Source organism: Syngnathoides biaculeatus, chromosome 10 (genome assembly GCF_019802595.1).
Source record: "Syngnathoides biaculeatus isolate LvHL_M chromosome 10, ASM1980259v1, whole genome shotgun sequence".
In the NCBI taxonomy this organism is placed as follows: domain Eukaryota; kingdom Metazoa; phylum Chordata; class Actinopteri; order Syngnathiformes; family Syngnathidae; genus Syngnathoides; species Syngnathoides biaculeatus.
This window is the reverse complement of record NC_084649.1, coordinates 12,054,406-12,071,236: the sequence shown is the minus strand read 5'-3', so window position 1 is coordinate 12,071,236 and position 16,831 is coordinate 12,054,406. Positions and strand designations below refer to the sequence as shown.

At 44.2% G+C, this 16,831-nt stretch overlaps 1 protein-coding gene across 3 annotated transcripts in view; it reads right to left on the bottom strand.

Moving 5' to 3' along the window:
- The window catches only part of rassf5 (Ras association domain family member 5), a 33,704-nt gene extending 17,543 nt beyond the window's left edge, over positions 1–16,161 (bottom strand). Inside the window, exon 1 of one of the 3 annotated variants that reach the window (XM_061831665.1) lies at positions 15,117–16,161. In XM_061831665.1, the coding sequence (XP_061687649.1) occupies positions 15,117–15,846 (730 nt within the window). In that variant the 5' untranslated portion in view covers positions 15,847–16,161. Of the gene's footprint in view, positions 1–8,360; positions 8,935–15,116 lie in introns of those variants that run through there. The other 2 variants (XM_061831664.1, XM_061831666.1) reach the window with 2 other exon arrangements.
- Between the last annotated feature and the right edge of the window lie 670 nt (positions 16,162–16,831).

The window sequence follows — 16,831 nt, the reverse complement described above, 5'->3', positions numbered from 1 at the left end:
CTTCAGGCATCTTTTCGCCCGCTAGTATTCTGTTGAATAAGTTGGTCAAAAACTCCACAGCCATCTCTCCAAATTGCTTCCATACCTCTACCGGTATGTCATCAGGACCAACTGCCTTCCCATTTTTCATCCTTTGTAATGCCTTTCTGACTTCCCCCTTAGTAATCATTTCCACTTCCTGGTCCTTCATTCTTGCCTCTTCAACTCTTCCTTCTCTCTCATATTCTTCATTCATCAACTTCTCAAAGTATTCTTTCCATCTATTTAGCACACTACTGGCACCAGTCAACACATTTCCATCTCTATCCTTAATCACCCTAACCTTCTGCACATCCTTCCCATCTCTATCCCTCTGTCTGGCCAACCTGTAGAGATCCTTTTCTCCTTCTTTCGTGTCCAACCTGGTGTACATGTCTTCATATGCCTCTTGTTTAGCCTTTGCCACCTCTACCTTTGCCCTACGTCGCATCTCGATGTACTCCTTTCGCCTCTCCTCAGTCCTCTCAGTATCCCACTTCTTCTTCGCTAATCTCTTTCCTTGTATGACTCCCTGTATTTTGGGGTTCCACCACCAAGTCTCCTTCTCCCCTTTCCTACCAGATGACACACCAAGTACTCTCCTGCCTGTCTCTCTGATCACCTTGGCTGTCGTCGTCCAGTCTTCCGGGAGCTTCGGTTGTCCATCGAGAGCCTGTCTCACCTCTTTCCGGAAGGCCGCACAACATTCTTCCTTTCTCAGCTTCCACCACATGGTTCTCTGCTCTACCTTTGTCTTCTTAATCTTCCTACCCACCACCAGAATCATCCTACATACTACCATCCTATGCTGTCGAGCTACACTCTCCCCTACCACTACTTTACAGTCAGTAACCTCCTTCAGATTACATCGTCTGCACAAAATATAATCTACCTGCGTGGTTCTACCTCCGCTCTTGTAGGTCACTATATGCTCCTCCCTCTTCTGGAAATAAGTGTTCACTACAGCCATCTCCATCCTTTTTGCAAAGTCCACCACCATCTGCCCTTCAAAGTTCCTTTCCTGGATGCCGTACTTACCCATCACTTCTTCATCGCCCCTGTTTCCTTTACCAATATGTCCATTACAATCTGCACCAATCACAACTCTCTCGCTGTCTGGGATGCTCAGAACTACTTCATCTAGTTCCTTCCAGAATTTCTCTTTCAACTCTAGGTCACATCCTACCTGTGGTGCATAGCCGCTAACCACATTGTACATAACACCCTCAATTTCAAATTTTAGTCTCATCACTCGATCTGATACTCTTTTCACCTCCAAGACATTCTTAGCCAGCTCTTCCTTTAAAATAACCCCTACTCCATTTCTCTTCCCATCTACTCCGTGGTAGAATAATTTAAACCCTGCTCCCAAACTTCTAGCCTTACTACCTTTCCACCTGCTCTCTTGGATGCACAGAATATCAACCTTTCTCCTAATCATCATGTCAACCAACTCCTGAGCTTTTCCTGTCATAGTCCCAACATTCAAAGTCCCTACACTCAGTTGTAGGCTCTGTGCATTCCTCTTTTTCTTCTGACGCTGGATCCGGTTTCCTCCTCTTCTTTGTCTTCGACCCACAGTAGCTGAATTTCCACCGACGCCCTGCAGGTTAGCAGTGCCGGGGGCGGGCGTTGTTAACCCGGGCCACGACCGATCCGGTATGGGGTTCTTTAGATGAACGCTCATATTTGTTTGGCACAGTTTTTACGCCGGATGCCCTTCCTGACGCAACCCTCTGCATTTATCCGGGCTTGGGACCGGCCTACAGATTGCACGGGTTTGTGCCCCCATAGGGCTGCATTCAACAACAAAAGATACTTTATTTTAAATTTATGTTTTTGAAAAATCAAGTACATTACACAAGTATAGTATATACAGTAAACGAATATGTCATGGCGGCATGGTGGCTCAGATGGTAAAAGCTTTGGCCTCACATTTCTGAGGTCCCGGGTACAATCCCGGACCCGCCTGTGTGCCTGTATGTTCTCCCCGTGCCTGCGTGGATTTTCTCCGGCCACTCTGGTTTCCTTCCACATTCCAAAAACATGCAACATTGATTGGACACTCTAAATTGCCCCCAGGTGTGATTGTGAGTGCGGCTGTTTGTCTCTATGTGCCCTGTGATTGGCAGGCAAGCAGTTCAGGGTGTACCCTGCCTCCTGCCCGTTGACAGCTGGGATGGGCTCCAGCGCTCCCCGCGACCCTTGTGAGGATAAGTGGCAAAATAGATCGATGGATGGATGAATAGGTCATGTTAGACTCATAGCTCGATTGGATCGGTGTTCGCTTACTGTTTTTTTTAAACTCGCTGATTGGTGATCGGCCTAAAAAATCCTGATCATGTCAAGCCTAAAAATAACACAGCTCATCCTGAAGGAGTTGTACATTTGGTACCACTCAGAATTGTTCAAACGAGACGGAACATGTTAAACCATATCCTCGACGTAACCCAAATTTGTATATCAGAACGTGTCAAAAGTTTAACGTTAGCGTCTTCTACTTTCGTCTTGTCCCGTTAGGGGTCGCCACAGCGTATAATCTCAGGTGAACGCTCATATTTGTTTGGCACAGTTTTTACGTTGGATGCCCTTCCTGATGCAACCCCTCTAGGGGGGTGGGGGCGCCACTGAGAAACGAACTCACAATCTGCATCCATCTATTTTCTACGTTGATAATCCTCATCGGGGTCACGGGTGAGCTGTAACGTATCCTAGGTGACGTTGGGTGAGAGGCACGGTACATAATGGGATTGTTCGCTTTCCAATCGCAGGCTAAATATAGACAAAAAAAAGCATTTATTCACACACACACACACACACACACACACACCTATGGATGAATTAACACTAATATGGATTGGGTTTTTTTTGGGGGGGGGGAGAAAATCTGAGTAACTAGAGCGAATAAAGGCTGAGATTCAAACCCTGAACCTCCGACTGTGAGGCTGATCAGTAGTCCACCTTTCTGCCAAAATCCATCCATTCATCCATTTTCTGAGCCACTTATCCTCAAGAGGGTCATAGGAGCGCTTGAGGCAATCCCAGCTGTCAACAGGCAGGAGGCAGGGTACACCCCGAACTGTTTGCCAGCCAATTGCAGGCTGTCAAAATATAAAACAATAAATTCAGTGGTAATTGAGCGCAGTTTCTTTTTGACTTCCAAATATCTTTCTGGTTTAAACTGAGGAACCCTTTTTTTCAGACCACTCCCTGCGGCCCCACGTGGCACACACCAACTAAAGCAAACTCAGAAATCACTGCAGTACACTAGACTTTACGGTTATTGTTGGCTGGCTCAGCGACAACGTTGGGAGGAGTGTTGAACTGCCTTACTGTTGAGTGAAAAGTGAGGAAAATGCCAGAAACAATCAGAGGTGGATATTTTCTTTGTGGGATGATAATGCCTCGAACAACCACATTATTCCCACGCCGATGAAATTAAGCCACAGAAGTCAAGGATTTACATTACGTTAAACAATAAAACTTAAACTGAGTCCAGATATATTTGAGGGTTAACAACTTTAATCTTTATCTTGTAATTGGCAAAAGATTTCAGAAAAACCTGAGCTACATTTTCTTTTGCATCCAAGGGAAAACTGCAGGAAGACAAAATAACAACAACACTGACATGAAATTAAATGAAGACATAGCCCAGAGCCAAGCTACAGTAGATGGGACAAACTTTGTTAAATCAAAATTTGGTTTGGTAAAGGTCACAACAATTCATGCATTCTGATTCAGCTAAGCCGAAGAAATCATACAAAAAAAATTGACTCACTCCAATTTACAACTGTTAAAAATATTAACGACTTTTGTTATGTCGGTCATGTGTAGGAGATCAGTAGGTGAATTATCACAAAAAAACAGTCGGGGTGCCAATATTTATGAGCATTGCTGTGTTGTCTGCATTCCTAATGCTATGTTCTGTTGATGAATGTCCTTTATAACGTCCATTATAAAAATAAATGTTAATGTTATCTAATAAGCAAATGTAAAATTCAACAACAATGACAATAAAAGAAATCAAGAAAATAAGAGGTACAAGTTTCTGTGGCTACGAGACCTGTCGCATTGTCGCGTATGCATTTTAAATGGATCCACTTTGCCGCTTGCATCTAATTCTGGCTTTGTGAATGTTACTGGACCCACGTCTGGAAAGGTCAGTGAGGAGTGTTGAGAATTTTGTTTGTTCCAAGTGTGACACATCATTGACAATGTGTTGTGGGCATTTAAGCCGCAGTGTGAGAACTCTGAGGGGTTTCTGGGGAAAGTACTGTTATTACACAAACACAGAAACCTGACTGGAGATCAAGTTTCAGTTTCATGTCCACTTTTTTTCCCTACTGAGTCTTTATGGTGTCACTGATTGTTTCAGTGTGTATCGTCAATTTTCCCTTGCAATCATGTTGACAGGATTGAACCCGGATTGATTTTATTAGAGCAGAAGCTTCAAGGTGTACATCTTGAAACAAGCTGCCTCATAAAACTCTTGATCAAAACCAACAACTGTCACTTTTTATTTGCCTTGTTTTTTTATCATTGGCAACATGTTTGTCTGTTGCTATATTACACGGACCTCAGCTGCTCTTCCATCGCAGGAAATGCAACCAACCACTACCACACTTTAACTTGGCACTCATTCCATCATTCCAGTCAGACCACTTCTAAACTGACACTGCCACCAAACTGAGAGAAGTGAGGAGGTCGGTTGAGAATGGAACTAAAACAAAAGCAATGAGATGAGGGCGTTTTAGAACCACAATAATACCCACAGATTATATGAGATCCCAAACAAGAGCTATAATAACACACGCAGTAATAATGTGCTGAAGTTACTAGACTTTATGGCAATTTTATTGGCCTGATCGGAACTGGATGATAGTTGGCATTTCATGCTGATTGGCAGATCGGTTTTAATGTCATAATTCGCTGATCCCATCAATGACATCACTGATCAGCTTCACAAAAGATCATTTACTCTACTTTGAACTCATGCACAGTATATCTGAATCCAAAAGCTAGATTTCTTATATTGTAGTGTGTGTTGATACATATATATATTGTACTGTACTAATTGTGCAAATTTATTGAGAAGCATTGCACTGTTATCATTTGCAAGCTGTGGGTGAACAAGGATTTGATTTACAGTAAACAAATGAGAACTGGAAATTGTTGAAAAGGTGGAAATGCAACATAGTTGGATGTCATTCATGTAGCAAATAAAGATGATTCACAGATTTGGAAATTACAAAGAATATTGACAACGGGACGACAGTAGATTATGAACAAATGAAGACCTAGAATGCAACCTTGAGGAACACCAGTGTAAGTGAAATTGTTGTCTGAAAAACAATGTGCCTCATACATTGTATGTTTTGGTGCTGTCAATCCTTAGAACTGATCTTATGTCTGCTGACCTCTTGACCAGTTCACCCTTGTGAAAAGTGATCCTGATCTCAATGGGTTTTATATGGTTGGATAAAGGTGCATTTCAATTTAAAATACACTCAGTGTTTGTGTGTGTGCGCACGCGAACTGCTCTCAGTTTGTGTCTGTGGAAACCTGCTAAGTGGAACATTTCAAGACATATCTCTGGTTTCACAAACTCTCCGCTCTCATAGTTCTTTGGAGGCCTGATGAGTCGGAATGTTTTCCCATCGGCCAAATCTTCCGTAATGTGAGACGACGTGTTTCAGAAGCAGGGACGGAAAGACTGGGGATAACTTTTTTTTTTTTTTTAAAGTAGGTGTGGCACAGAGACACGAGGGGAAAGATGGAGATTAGCCTGGTTTTTGGGGTCACGGAGGATGTCTGTATGGCACCAGATAGTGACATGATGGGGCCACAATGTTTTTTCACCATATCTGTGTAGGGAAGGAGGGGTAAATCCAAGGTTAGGCAACTCTAAATCAGGAATGATGCTATTAACATGGTCACTAATGAACCCAAAAGGGGTCTTAGGGAGGGATTAAGAGCAGCTTTTAGCCGTCTGATCCCAGCATCCTATCATAGCTCATTTGGAAGCGCTATCCATATTCTCGACACAGATAATGCATCACATCCTTCACTCTACCAAAACGAATTAAACTGATGCACTTACACATTGTTGCTGGCTGTCTTAACAGGCACTCATCTACATTTTACCAAGCGTGAGGTAACCATCTGTGTGGCTGTAACATCATATATTTAGCCGACAATTTTCAGCTCCATGACTGCATCATCTTCCTCTCTGTCAACGCCACCATATGTCTGGCAACAGACGCAGACTTCACCAAACAAACAATGGGAGAATTTAATAGTTTCTGTTTGGAAAGGGATTTTTGCTGCCTGAGCTTCAAATGTATCCAGCTGAAGGCTCCAAGTGGCGCTTTCACAGCGGCAGCAATCGCACCATTTCTGTTGTAGTTAGTTTCAGTGTAACTTTTGACTATAATGAAAAGCTTTGTGATGAGTAAGTTGATAGTAGTGCATTCCTAAAGTAAATTTAGATAGATAAGATGTAATATTTAGCAGCACAAACACAAAACCATCATGGCCATTTACTTTTGTTGTGACGTGTGAAGCACTCACCCACACTGAACACTTGAAATGATCCCAACGCTCTTTTCCTCTTTCAGAGCTACTGTACTTTCAGATTTCTGTTTTAATCCTCTGAATGTTGCCAAAACAGCAAGGTTTTCATCTGTTGTCAGTCAGAAAGAGCAAATGGCTCCTAAAAGTACAGAAACCTGGGAGTACCAGTGGAAGTAATGCTTGCTGAAAAAATTAACTTCTAACCTCACCTTTCAACCATTCATTCAGTCTCTGGACTCGAACACCCTTGAAAAATAACATTTAACTCTAGGATACAAAATCCTCGTTTCTACCAATTGGTTCTGTTCAGTCACAAATATAAGTAGTTTGGATCTTTAACCCTCATCTGGACTGTTTGCACTGCAGGGTGTCCTATAGGTGGACTGGTGATAGCTTTTAGTGTGACATCACTGACAAAGTAAACTATAAGGTAAAGGTTAAAGATAAAATGCGAAGTGAGCGCATCCCTAAAGATAAACCAAAGATCAAACCCTGATCCCTTTGCAATTCATGGAAATAAAGGAGTTTGAATTGCTCTTAGCTCTCCGAGGGCTAGAGACTCAATCCTTTCAACCAGTTATCTGTGTTACAGATGTTAGGTCTATGGGGAAAAGTCATGTAGGCCAGTACAGCATGGAGCGACATCATCCTTATAATTACACGGGTTGGCAACTATGTCGCGTTAGCTTCAAAGCCTCCCGGTCTGCCTTTAACCATGTTTTATTTTAGCTCCGGCAACTCTTTTTTTTTTTTTCAGACCAATTTATTAAACTCAGTTCATATGATGGTGACCAAGCCATCAACACAGCATCTCACCAGACAATTCTGCCAAGTTAGAATGTCTAACCACTAGTCACCAACATCAATCATAACAGTTTCGAGAATTTCCCTAAAGTAGGACCAAACAAGAGTGTGTGCATGTGTGTGACAGGAGATAATTATAGGATAGCAAAGAAGGAGGGACGGAGGATAGACTGGGTTTCCTTACTGGGAGCGCCATCTAAAAATATCCATTATCTTTCTGCGGTAGCCTGTGCTATTGATCCCCTTTCTAAAGCCTTTTGTGGATGCAGCGCGACATCACTTAGGTAAGGCCCGTTTGTTTTGAGATGTTATAGGGTTTGTACAGGAGCCTCGCTCAAAAACACAGACGTGTGCCGCAACATGATTTTTTTTATTTCAGTTGTCGGTCTCCTGCTGTGGGAGACAATCAATAAAACTGCTGCAGCCAGCAATTTTTTCACACTGGTCATAGTTTGTGGTAGAGATACATGAGGGATTTATCAATCTGCTGTTCCAAACTACATTAGTTGAGATGGATTTGGAAACATGGGAAAAGACCGATGCGATGCAAGCTTCCAGCTACAAATATGAAATTAAATATTTTAATCGGATTTTTTCGCATGCTTTCTCTTTCCATGTTGATTGCAGATCAGTCTGCATTCATTTGTTCTGTTTACTGCAAAATTCTGCTGATTCCAGCACATCTGTACTCTTTGTGCAGGCCGTTCACACATGATGGTGCACAGAAAGTGAACAGAGAAAGACAAAACAGTACCAATGTTCACAGTCCACAGAAAGACCTGTACACACACAATACCCCAATGTTTTGGCCCACAGCCTGCCTTTGAGCCACACAAATCAAAAGTGTCCACTCATCATTTCCCCCACTTATGGGAACTAAACACCGATCAGTCTTTATCACAACCACATTGACAGCTGCTTGATACATAACTTTAACTCTTGGTTTTCGGCTGGTTGTGCCGTACCTGAGGTGGGGAGCAGCGACCCGTTGGAGGGTGACCTCCGAAGGATCCGCAGGCCGTCACTCCAGGATCGAGACTTGGGAAGCCTCTTCAAAAGTCGGCCCAGGCGGCGCGACACCTGCCCGAAGCAGGCGCTGCTGACCTCCGCCTCCGAGTCCCCCCTCACCTCCTCCAGACGAAGAGACACCTGACCAAGGAATGTTCTGCTCACAGTGACACCTCCAACATTCCTGGACCTGCTGTCCACCCCTGTCTCCCTGCCCCCTCCGTCTTGGCCAGGTGTTATCTGTGCCATGGGTGGAGCATGGGGGCACCATCTGGAGGGCATTGTCCCGTAACCTTCGCTGGCCCTTCTCTGCTGCCCCCGCCTGCCTCTGTCCCCCAGAGGACTGCCCCAACGCCAGCCCACCCATGGCCCCCCTCTGCCATCCCAGCCCAGCCACTCTGCCACCGGTGCCACACTTCGGATAAGGAGCCCCTTCTCCGCTCGCTCTGCCACCCCTCCGCCGGTACTCCTTACCCCTCTAATACCCTGTTGGCCTCTCACTTTGCTGGGGCCTCCGAGCGCCGAGGTGCTTTTTCCTCCATGGTCTGACTCCTGTGATATCAACGCTTCGCTCACCCTCTCTCAGTCTGTACTGCAGCACCCACATGCTGCAGTGCTGTGCGGCTGGCTTAAAGAGACAGAGACCCCACATGCAATATCAGCGTCATTGTACCAGCTCCAACCTTCCAGCAGGAGCTTTCACCTACTTGCTTCCTCCTTCTTTTATTTGAATATGTAACATGAATGAGACTCATCTCCTCTTTAAAATGAAATCCACTTTCACACGTCCAATTACCACATAAGATGAATCATCACAAGTGTACATCTGGCTGATTTTTAGGGTGCCTCTTGTTTTTAGCAAGCAAGCCCTACTAAGTAATAGTACAAGCCTAAACTATGCAGCATCCATTTACGTCCTTTAAGACCATCCATTATCTATCCTTATTATGTGCATGGGTGAGCTGGAGCCTATCCCAGCTGACTTTCGTGAGAGGCAGGGTACACCCTGTACTGTCCCCAGCCAATGACTGGGCAAATATAGACAAACAACAATTCACATCCATATTCATAACCACTGTATGTGCAATTTTGGTCACGTGCTTGAAAGTGTTTTGTTTGGGGGGAAGGGGAGAAAAACTACACAAGCATGGGGAAATGTGAAAACCATCTTAAGCCCTTAACATCAGAACTTTGAGGTAGCTGTGCTAACCACTAATCCACCTTGCCACCCCTCTGCCACTTAATTAATATTACTCCACAATGAAACCTCATCCAATTGGAATGTATGACCAACATTTTCAAGGAAAGATTCCCTTAAAATTTTGGTCACGATTGTACATATGACAATGAAGATGTCCCTCAAAACTAAATATTTACAGTAAGGTTTAGCGCAGTGGTTTTCATCCTTTATTGTGTAATGCTATTTCCACTACAAAAATCTCATGGCTTACGCCGCATGAAATCTGGGTTTATTAAGATAAACACACAGCTGATCAACTTTCAGGAATTAAAGAAAGACACATGGATACTCTTTGGTCATATTAAGTGAAATAGTAATAATGATTTTCCACAGCACACCTGGTGTCTCTCACAGTAGTTGGGAATTACGGCTTTAAAGGTTCCACGGTGCGTTGGTTTCACCTGTAGGATAAGGTAAGACTTTCTGAGGAGTGTCTTTTCCTTGTCCTTCCACAGTTCCACTATGCGACTTACCAAGGACAATCTAAATATAGAATCCCTGAACGTCTTGCGTGTTGTGCAGGGCATGGTGGGAGCAAGGTTTTCGTGCTTACAACATATCCCTCATCTTCTAACCTCAACTTGTCACTACCTCTCCCGATCTACTGTTTCATGTTAGGAAAAAGAACTGACAGTGAACACATGAATCATAAAAGATGTCTAATGAAGTCAGTTGAAGGACGATGGTTGTTTCTTCAACATTCGGTAGTTTCCTTCCTCCTGAAGACTCTTCACAGCTCAGGCGGATTTTTTTTTAAAAAACGACATACTTCACAGACCTGGCAGGGCTGCATCGGGACAAGAAGTTTGCGAGCCACTGAACACGATCTTCTTTTGTTGGGTTTCTTCCACAGTGAATGGAGCATTGTGAAGATCCAATGTGGAACAGATGAGAGGCTTGGTCCAGACAAGGCCTGTACTGTGTAGGCCAGGAGAAACCAAGGAAGAGCTGGACTGAAACATTAAAACAACCTCAAACTTGGTTGAGGTGGTCCGTAAAGAATATCCTGTCAGAAATGTAAAAACCATTTGACACATGTAGGGCTAATTTACGGCCCCCATGGGGATTTTTAGCACATTTTATTTGACTGTTTGTCACTGGTACAATCACATGTAACTGTTTTAAGAAAAGACAACAGTGGAAGCTGAATGCCACAAATGCCGTACCATTTAGAAATCCAACTATCCTCGGGGGGAACAATTTGTCTCTACAACTACAGTTGCACAAATATCAAACAACCCTCATGCATCACATCTACCAAAATATCGGCAAAGTTGCAACCTCAGTTAAGTCCAGTCGAAGCCACAGTTATGTATGTGAATTCAAGAAATTGTAAATTCAAACCATCAAGATTCCTGTGTCACCACACTTAATAGTATTCACTAACAAATTGACGGTTGGGTTTTATATTTTCATATTTTGATCACAACTATGTGTTGAACTTGGGCAGCTTGTCAACATTTAAAACTTGCAGTCAACTAATCGCTGATCAAATGTATTTGGAATCTCGTCTTCCAATTGGCCAATTTACACCTCGCCTGTCTGCTGCAGTTACCAGATTGTAACGATCCATGTTCCAAGTGTTCGCCCAACAAAACAAAACACCCTAGACACATCTTAGCGGGTCAAACAAAATGAAATTCAACTGCTGGTGGATGAGAACAGCAGTTAGCTATTCCGACATAGCTACTCTCAAAAGATTCATACAAGTGGTACCTCAGGACTAGTGGCAAAATAGTGTCTTTGAAAACGAGAATGTATTCATACCACAACACGCACCAACATCACAACACGTTTGTTGCTTTACCACATGCTGTCGTTAAAACAACTGTCGCAGTACAGCATTCGGCCATACCGTGATAAAAGTGCGTAAAATTTTTTTACCCAAAATAAGATCAGTAGCGCACAAAATATGCAAAGTCCATTCAAAACCAAAAGAAAAAACATGTGCAATATGAACATTGAAATTATGTTTGGGGAGCCTGGCTACAACATGCTACGGAACACAATATTAGACTGGCTGGTTTCTTGAAGAGAAATGTCCCACTTACCATAAATACATTCAGTGTAATGGTGAGTTATAGTTTTAATCATTTGTTTTGATGCTGGTGTGTTGAAATGTCTGTATGTCTTTTGGTGAAACTGGTCAGTGGCAAAAAATATATATATATTGGGGGACAATTGTGCTGAAAAACACCAATGACATCAATTAATCAACTATAAAAAAAATCTTTAGTTGGGCAATCCGTAGTGACAAGTAGATCTATCGAACAGATGTGTGAGGTACTGCACAACATGAGAAACACTTTTGCATTACTGTTTTCCTATTGTCAATCAAGGATATTTTTATTAATGTAGTTAACATAGTTTTACACTTGTATGACGAAGAGCATTACTAAAAACTTCGTCTTTGAAGCTAACTTTCAGAAAAATTATTATGGTGGGAGTTTAACCTTGTGACAGATTATTTCTGTTTCCATTAATGTTTGTTCAAATTGGTTCAAAAACTGAGGTTGGAGGTTCCGCTGCGTCTAAGCCAAGCTAAGTGCTGCGAGCCAATGTATCTCTGCTGGTACAACGATGGGGTATGTTTTTGTGCAAAAGAAGTACCGTAATTCCCGGCCTACAGAGCGCACCTGGTTATAAGCCTCACCCAGTATATTTGTAAAGGAAATACCATTTGGTACACACAGAGGCCACAGCCGTGTAAAGTGCACAAATTGAAACAGACATTGAAACACGAGATACTTACAAAGAAAGACGGTTACACAGAGAGTTTAACACTAGTGCCGCCGCGTTAATGGTAACGCTAATGCTAGCGCCACGCTAACAGTGCTAGTTTAAAAAAACATACTAGTAAAAATCACTGAGACACGGCAGTAAGACTAGCAGAGCGCTAAAAGGGCCGGACGGGTAAAAGTCACTTCCTCGGCACATATATTCCACCGTTCTCACCCTTACCTTTTCCGCAAGAGTGCCCCCATGCAGCCGTTGGAAAAAAATGGACAAATTAGCCCCATCACCGCATAAACCACAGGGTTGAAAGTGTGTGAAAAAACTCACGGTTTATAGGATGAAAATTACGGTAATCAGACAAAAGATTAAACACATGATGATACTGGATAGTATTTGATTACTCTGTCCACACCACATTATGTGATCTGGTGAATGACAACCAACAAATACAGGCCACAGGTCACTGTTCCTTTTAACAGGCAGCTCAATGTACTCACCAGGACATTCACCTTGGGGGCCAGTGGGTCGTACAGTATGGAACAACTAAAAGGCTTGGCGACGGTAGTGCAATTGGATTTTGGATAATTAAATCATTGCAGGGATGGATTTATCTGGATAAAAAAAAACATCCTGAGAAAACATTTAAATCCTGACTGTTTTCTAGAAAATGCATATGATGCTGCACAAAATACAGTATGACTACCGGTACTGCTACTGTATACAAACTCCTAAGTAACTTACAGGTGCTAAATGCTGCCACAACAGCACGGTCGCCCTCAAAGCCTTAATTAAATACAAATGTGACATCTGACTTATCTGCCATGCCTGTAATCCCAGCCACTCCATCCATCAGACATAATCCCAGGCAGGGATTATACAGGCTGCCAATCCCCCTCCCTCCCTGCCTGTTCAGATACAGTTAAAAACAAGCTATTGACTGCAGTGTGTGAGAGACCAGATACAACATGGACAGACGGAGTTAAACGGCAAACCAAATGAAGGATACGACAAAACAAAGGCTTGTGCACATCCAAGAATTCCCAACTCGATCCCTGTTATTTCATGGGTGTAGTTGAAAGTGGATCATGTGTTCACAAACGGGCAGTCTCTATTTTGGTTCTTTCAAACCACAAAAATACCCAGAAATGCCTGCATTTATGTTGCCCCATATGGTTGCACATCCACCTCTGATGTTTAGTGAGAAAACTGTGCAGAGTCGACTGTTTTATTCTTAGGGTCAGCAGCTGGGATTTAAAATATAACCCTCAAAAAATACTCGAGAACTTTTTGTGATCCAGAGAAACTCATGACCAACAGTAATCTCTGCTCTCGCTTCACTGGGCGGCCTCTCGCTGGTAGAACATTAAATGTGACAGCCCTGCAGTGCTGCGAAGCCGCTTTGCCCGCCTTCTACATTGCATCACTTCTGACTCGCATCTCGCACATTCTCTCTTCAGATCTCTCTCTCAACGTCTACAATTATCTATTTGTCTTCTGAACACAGATCTGTAAAGGTGCCTGTCTACATAGGGACAAAAAATAAATAAATCTCAAGCGACATCTGTTCACCAGACCATAGAATCAGTGACATGAACGCACAAACTTTGCTCTCCCCTGAGTTACTGTTAATGTGACCCAATTGGCTCGAGTGGGGCAGCACAGGTGTTAGTGAAGTCAGCAGAAACGTCAGCAGTAAACATGTGACACCAACCGGAAGACGTGCATCAATGTGGATCAGACTAGAAATAACTACAGCCAATTCAAATTGTTGTTTTTGGAATGCAAAAGACAACAAGTGACAAAAACCCAAAAAATTATTTTCTCTTTCTCGTCAAACAAGCGCCGTAAATCCCCGTGCAAGAAGAAGGAGTCAAAGTTGGAAGGACAAGATAATGAACTTTCCATGGGTAAATGTTGGCAGCATCTGTGGAGCAAAATGTCAGCCACCTCCACGACAACGGACTACTTGTGTGTTGCCTCCTTGAAGTTGTGAGCTTCGGCTGCACATACTGGAGTACAATACACACACATTGAATATCAATGACCGGAACAACATTCGAGAGCATTCAAATGCATGAAGTGAGGTCTCAGAGTCGGAAGGTCATGAGGTTCGTGCCGCTTTTGTGGCCGAGTAGTACAGTATATAAAAAGCAATTAGAGCATTTATTAGTTATCCTTAATATTCATGTCAAAGTTCCTGCGCTAGTACACTCTTTGTCATTTGGTACAACAATGGGCACGTAAGTACAGCGACCTATCTCGTTTTTCCATAACTAGAAAATATGAAGCCGTCTGACCATGTACAGTACTCGGATGCTGCTTGTCCTGAAATTGTAAGACAATTCAGTCCACTTGTAGAACAAACAGGGCCTGCAAGTAAAACCACTTTGTCCTAATACAGTATTGACTTTTCCCCCCCACTACGAGCGACACTTTTGGTCTCCCATATGGAAACCATCCATGATATCCTGCTTAAGGTCTATATACTAGTGTACTCTTTGTCCTAACCAGTTGTAGAAATCAACACGTTACTCAAATAAAAAAGCTCGCACTACTTGAGTGGCTGTCTCGTTTGAAGTTAGAGTCATTTTCTCTGATCTCAATTTGAAGGTCATTGTACAAGAAAGCGCTTTGTCCTCACGAGTAGGCCTAGTTTTACATACTAGTAGCACAATTGCATCTTACTAGTGAATCAAAATTACATACATAGAGAGAGAACGTTTGCACTTGTACTCACTTTGACACTCGAGGGCCTGTGCGGTGATCTGGCGACTGCAGGCGTCACACCAGTCCTGGGTAAGCGCCTTGGCTTCGAAGCGGTGTCCCGCACCCTTGTCTGCCGAGCCCCGCGGAAAGATGGCCCAGGCCTCCCTGCGGGGAGGCTCGGTGCGGGCCAGTCTCACCACTCCGGTCCTGCCTTGCGTCAGACGTTCCAGAGGGAGACCCCCGTTCTCAGCAGGGGCGCAGGTTGAGCTCTGGTGTCCAACATATTTGTTGCGAAAGTCGCACCCGCCGTGCAGAAACCGTTGCCGGTGGCGTGTAGAGGCGGCGGCGAGCGGCGTGCTGCCCCTGACATCGGCGGGGGAACTCGGGAGCGCAGCCCCCGCGTCGCAGCCGGCGACCGCGAACCCGGCGTGGGGCTCTCTCGTGCCCGGGCAGCGCCAGTCGGAGTGCTCGCCGCCTCGATGGTGTCTGGCCGGGTCCGGGCTACGTGGCGACGCGGGGGCAGACGAGGCTCCACGACACGTCCCGGTTTCATCCGCCGGTCCAGCAGCCGAGTGGCACGTCCCGGCATGGTTCGGGGCGGTGACGGAGACGCATCTCCTCAACATCATTTTCTCCCACGAAGACTTCCTCGACAGAGTGATTTTCTTCCTCCCGGCAGCCGGTTTAAAGAAACGGAGCAAGGGTTCCGAGTCGAGCCTGTGCTGGTCCGGGTGCTGGCCCACCACACTCACAGAAGCCATCGCCTTTTCAGTTGAGCCTGATCGAACGAACGTGTCTGCCGCGCGTGTTGTGCTCGGTCCGTGCCTTGAATGTCAACGCGACTCGCGCCTGACACCAGCGTGTTGCCGTGACGTCGCCAGCCAGAGACTCCCCCACCCGGTAAGGCGCGCTCCCATCAAAGAGGCGTGAACGAGCAGACTCTCAACGCCATCAAAGTGGAACTTTTGGTCGTGACGTCACTGAGGGTCCTCTTTGCTCGGATAGCGCTTTATTAGTCAAGGAACTCCGAAGTTTACTTGTTCAGTCAGTGTATTTACTTTCACCAGTCTTGTGATTACTTTTGTCACCTGTCAGTAATAGAATCTCAGCAACTAATTCAAAAATAATGATTACGCAGTAGTCCTTCAGATATTCAAAAATTCATTGAAAAATGCAACAGTTTTTACATTTGAAATTAATTTTGACAATTTAAATCCACCAAAAAATTAAATTTGTACTGTACAAGAAACACTAGTGCTATTCGAAACCACCCCAAGATGCCACAAGATGCTGAAAAACCTATATAGTATACTGTCAAATAGTGGAAAGGAAGTACGCTGAATTGAGACAGGTTCTGCATGCTGGGGAACTAAATTATGCCCGGGATGCTAGTGAACAGGCGGAATGGTGGATCAGCTCGTAAAAGCGTTGGCCTCACAGTTCTGAGGTTCCAGGTTCAATCCCGGACCGGCCTGCGTGGAGTTTGCATGTTCTCCCTGTGCCTGCGTGGGTTTCCTCCCACATTCCCAAAACATGCAACAATAATTGGACACTCTAAATTGCTCCAAGGTGTGATTGTGAGCATGACTGTTTGTCTCTATGTGCCCTGCGATTGGCTGGCAACCAGTACAGGGTGCAGCCCGCCTCCTGCCTGTTCACAACTGGGATAGGCTCCAGAACTCCACGTGACCCTTGTGAGGATAAGGGGCTAAGAAAATGGATGGATGGATGGATGGATGTTAGTGA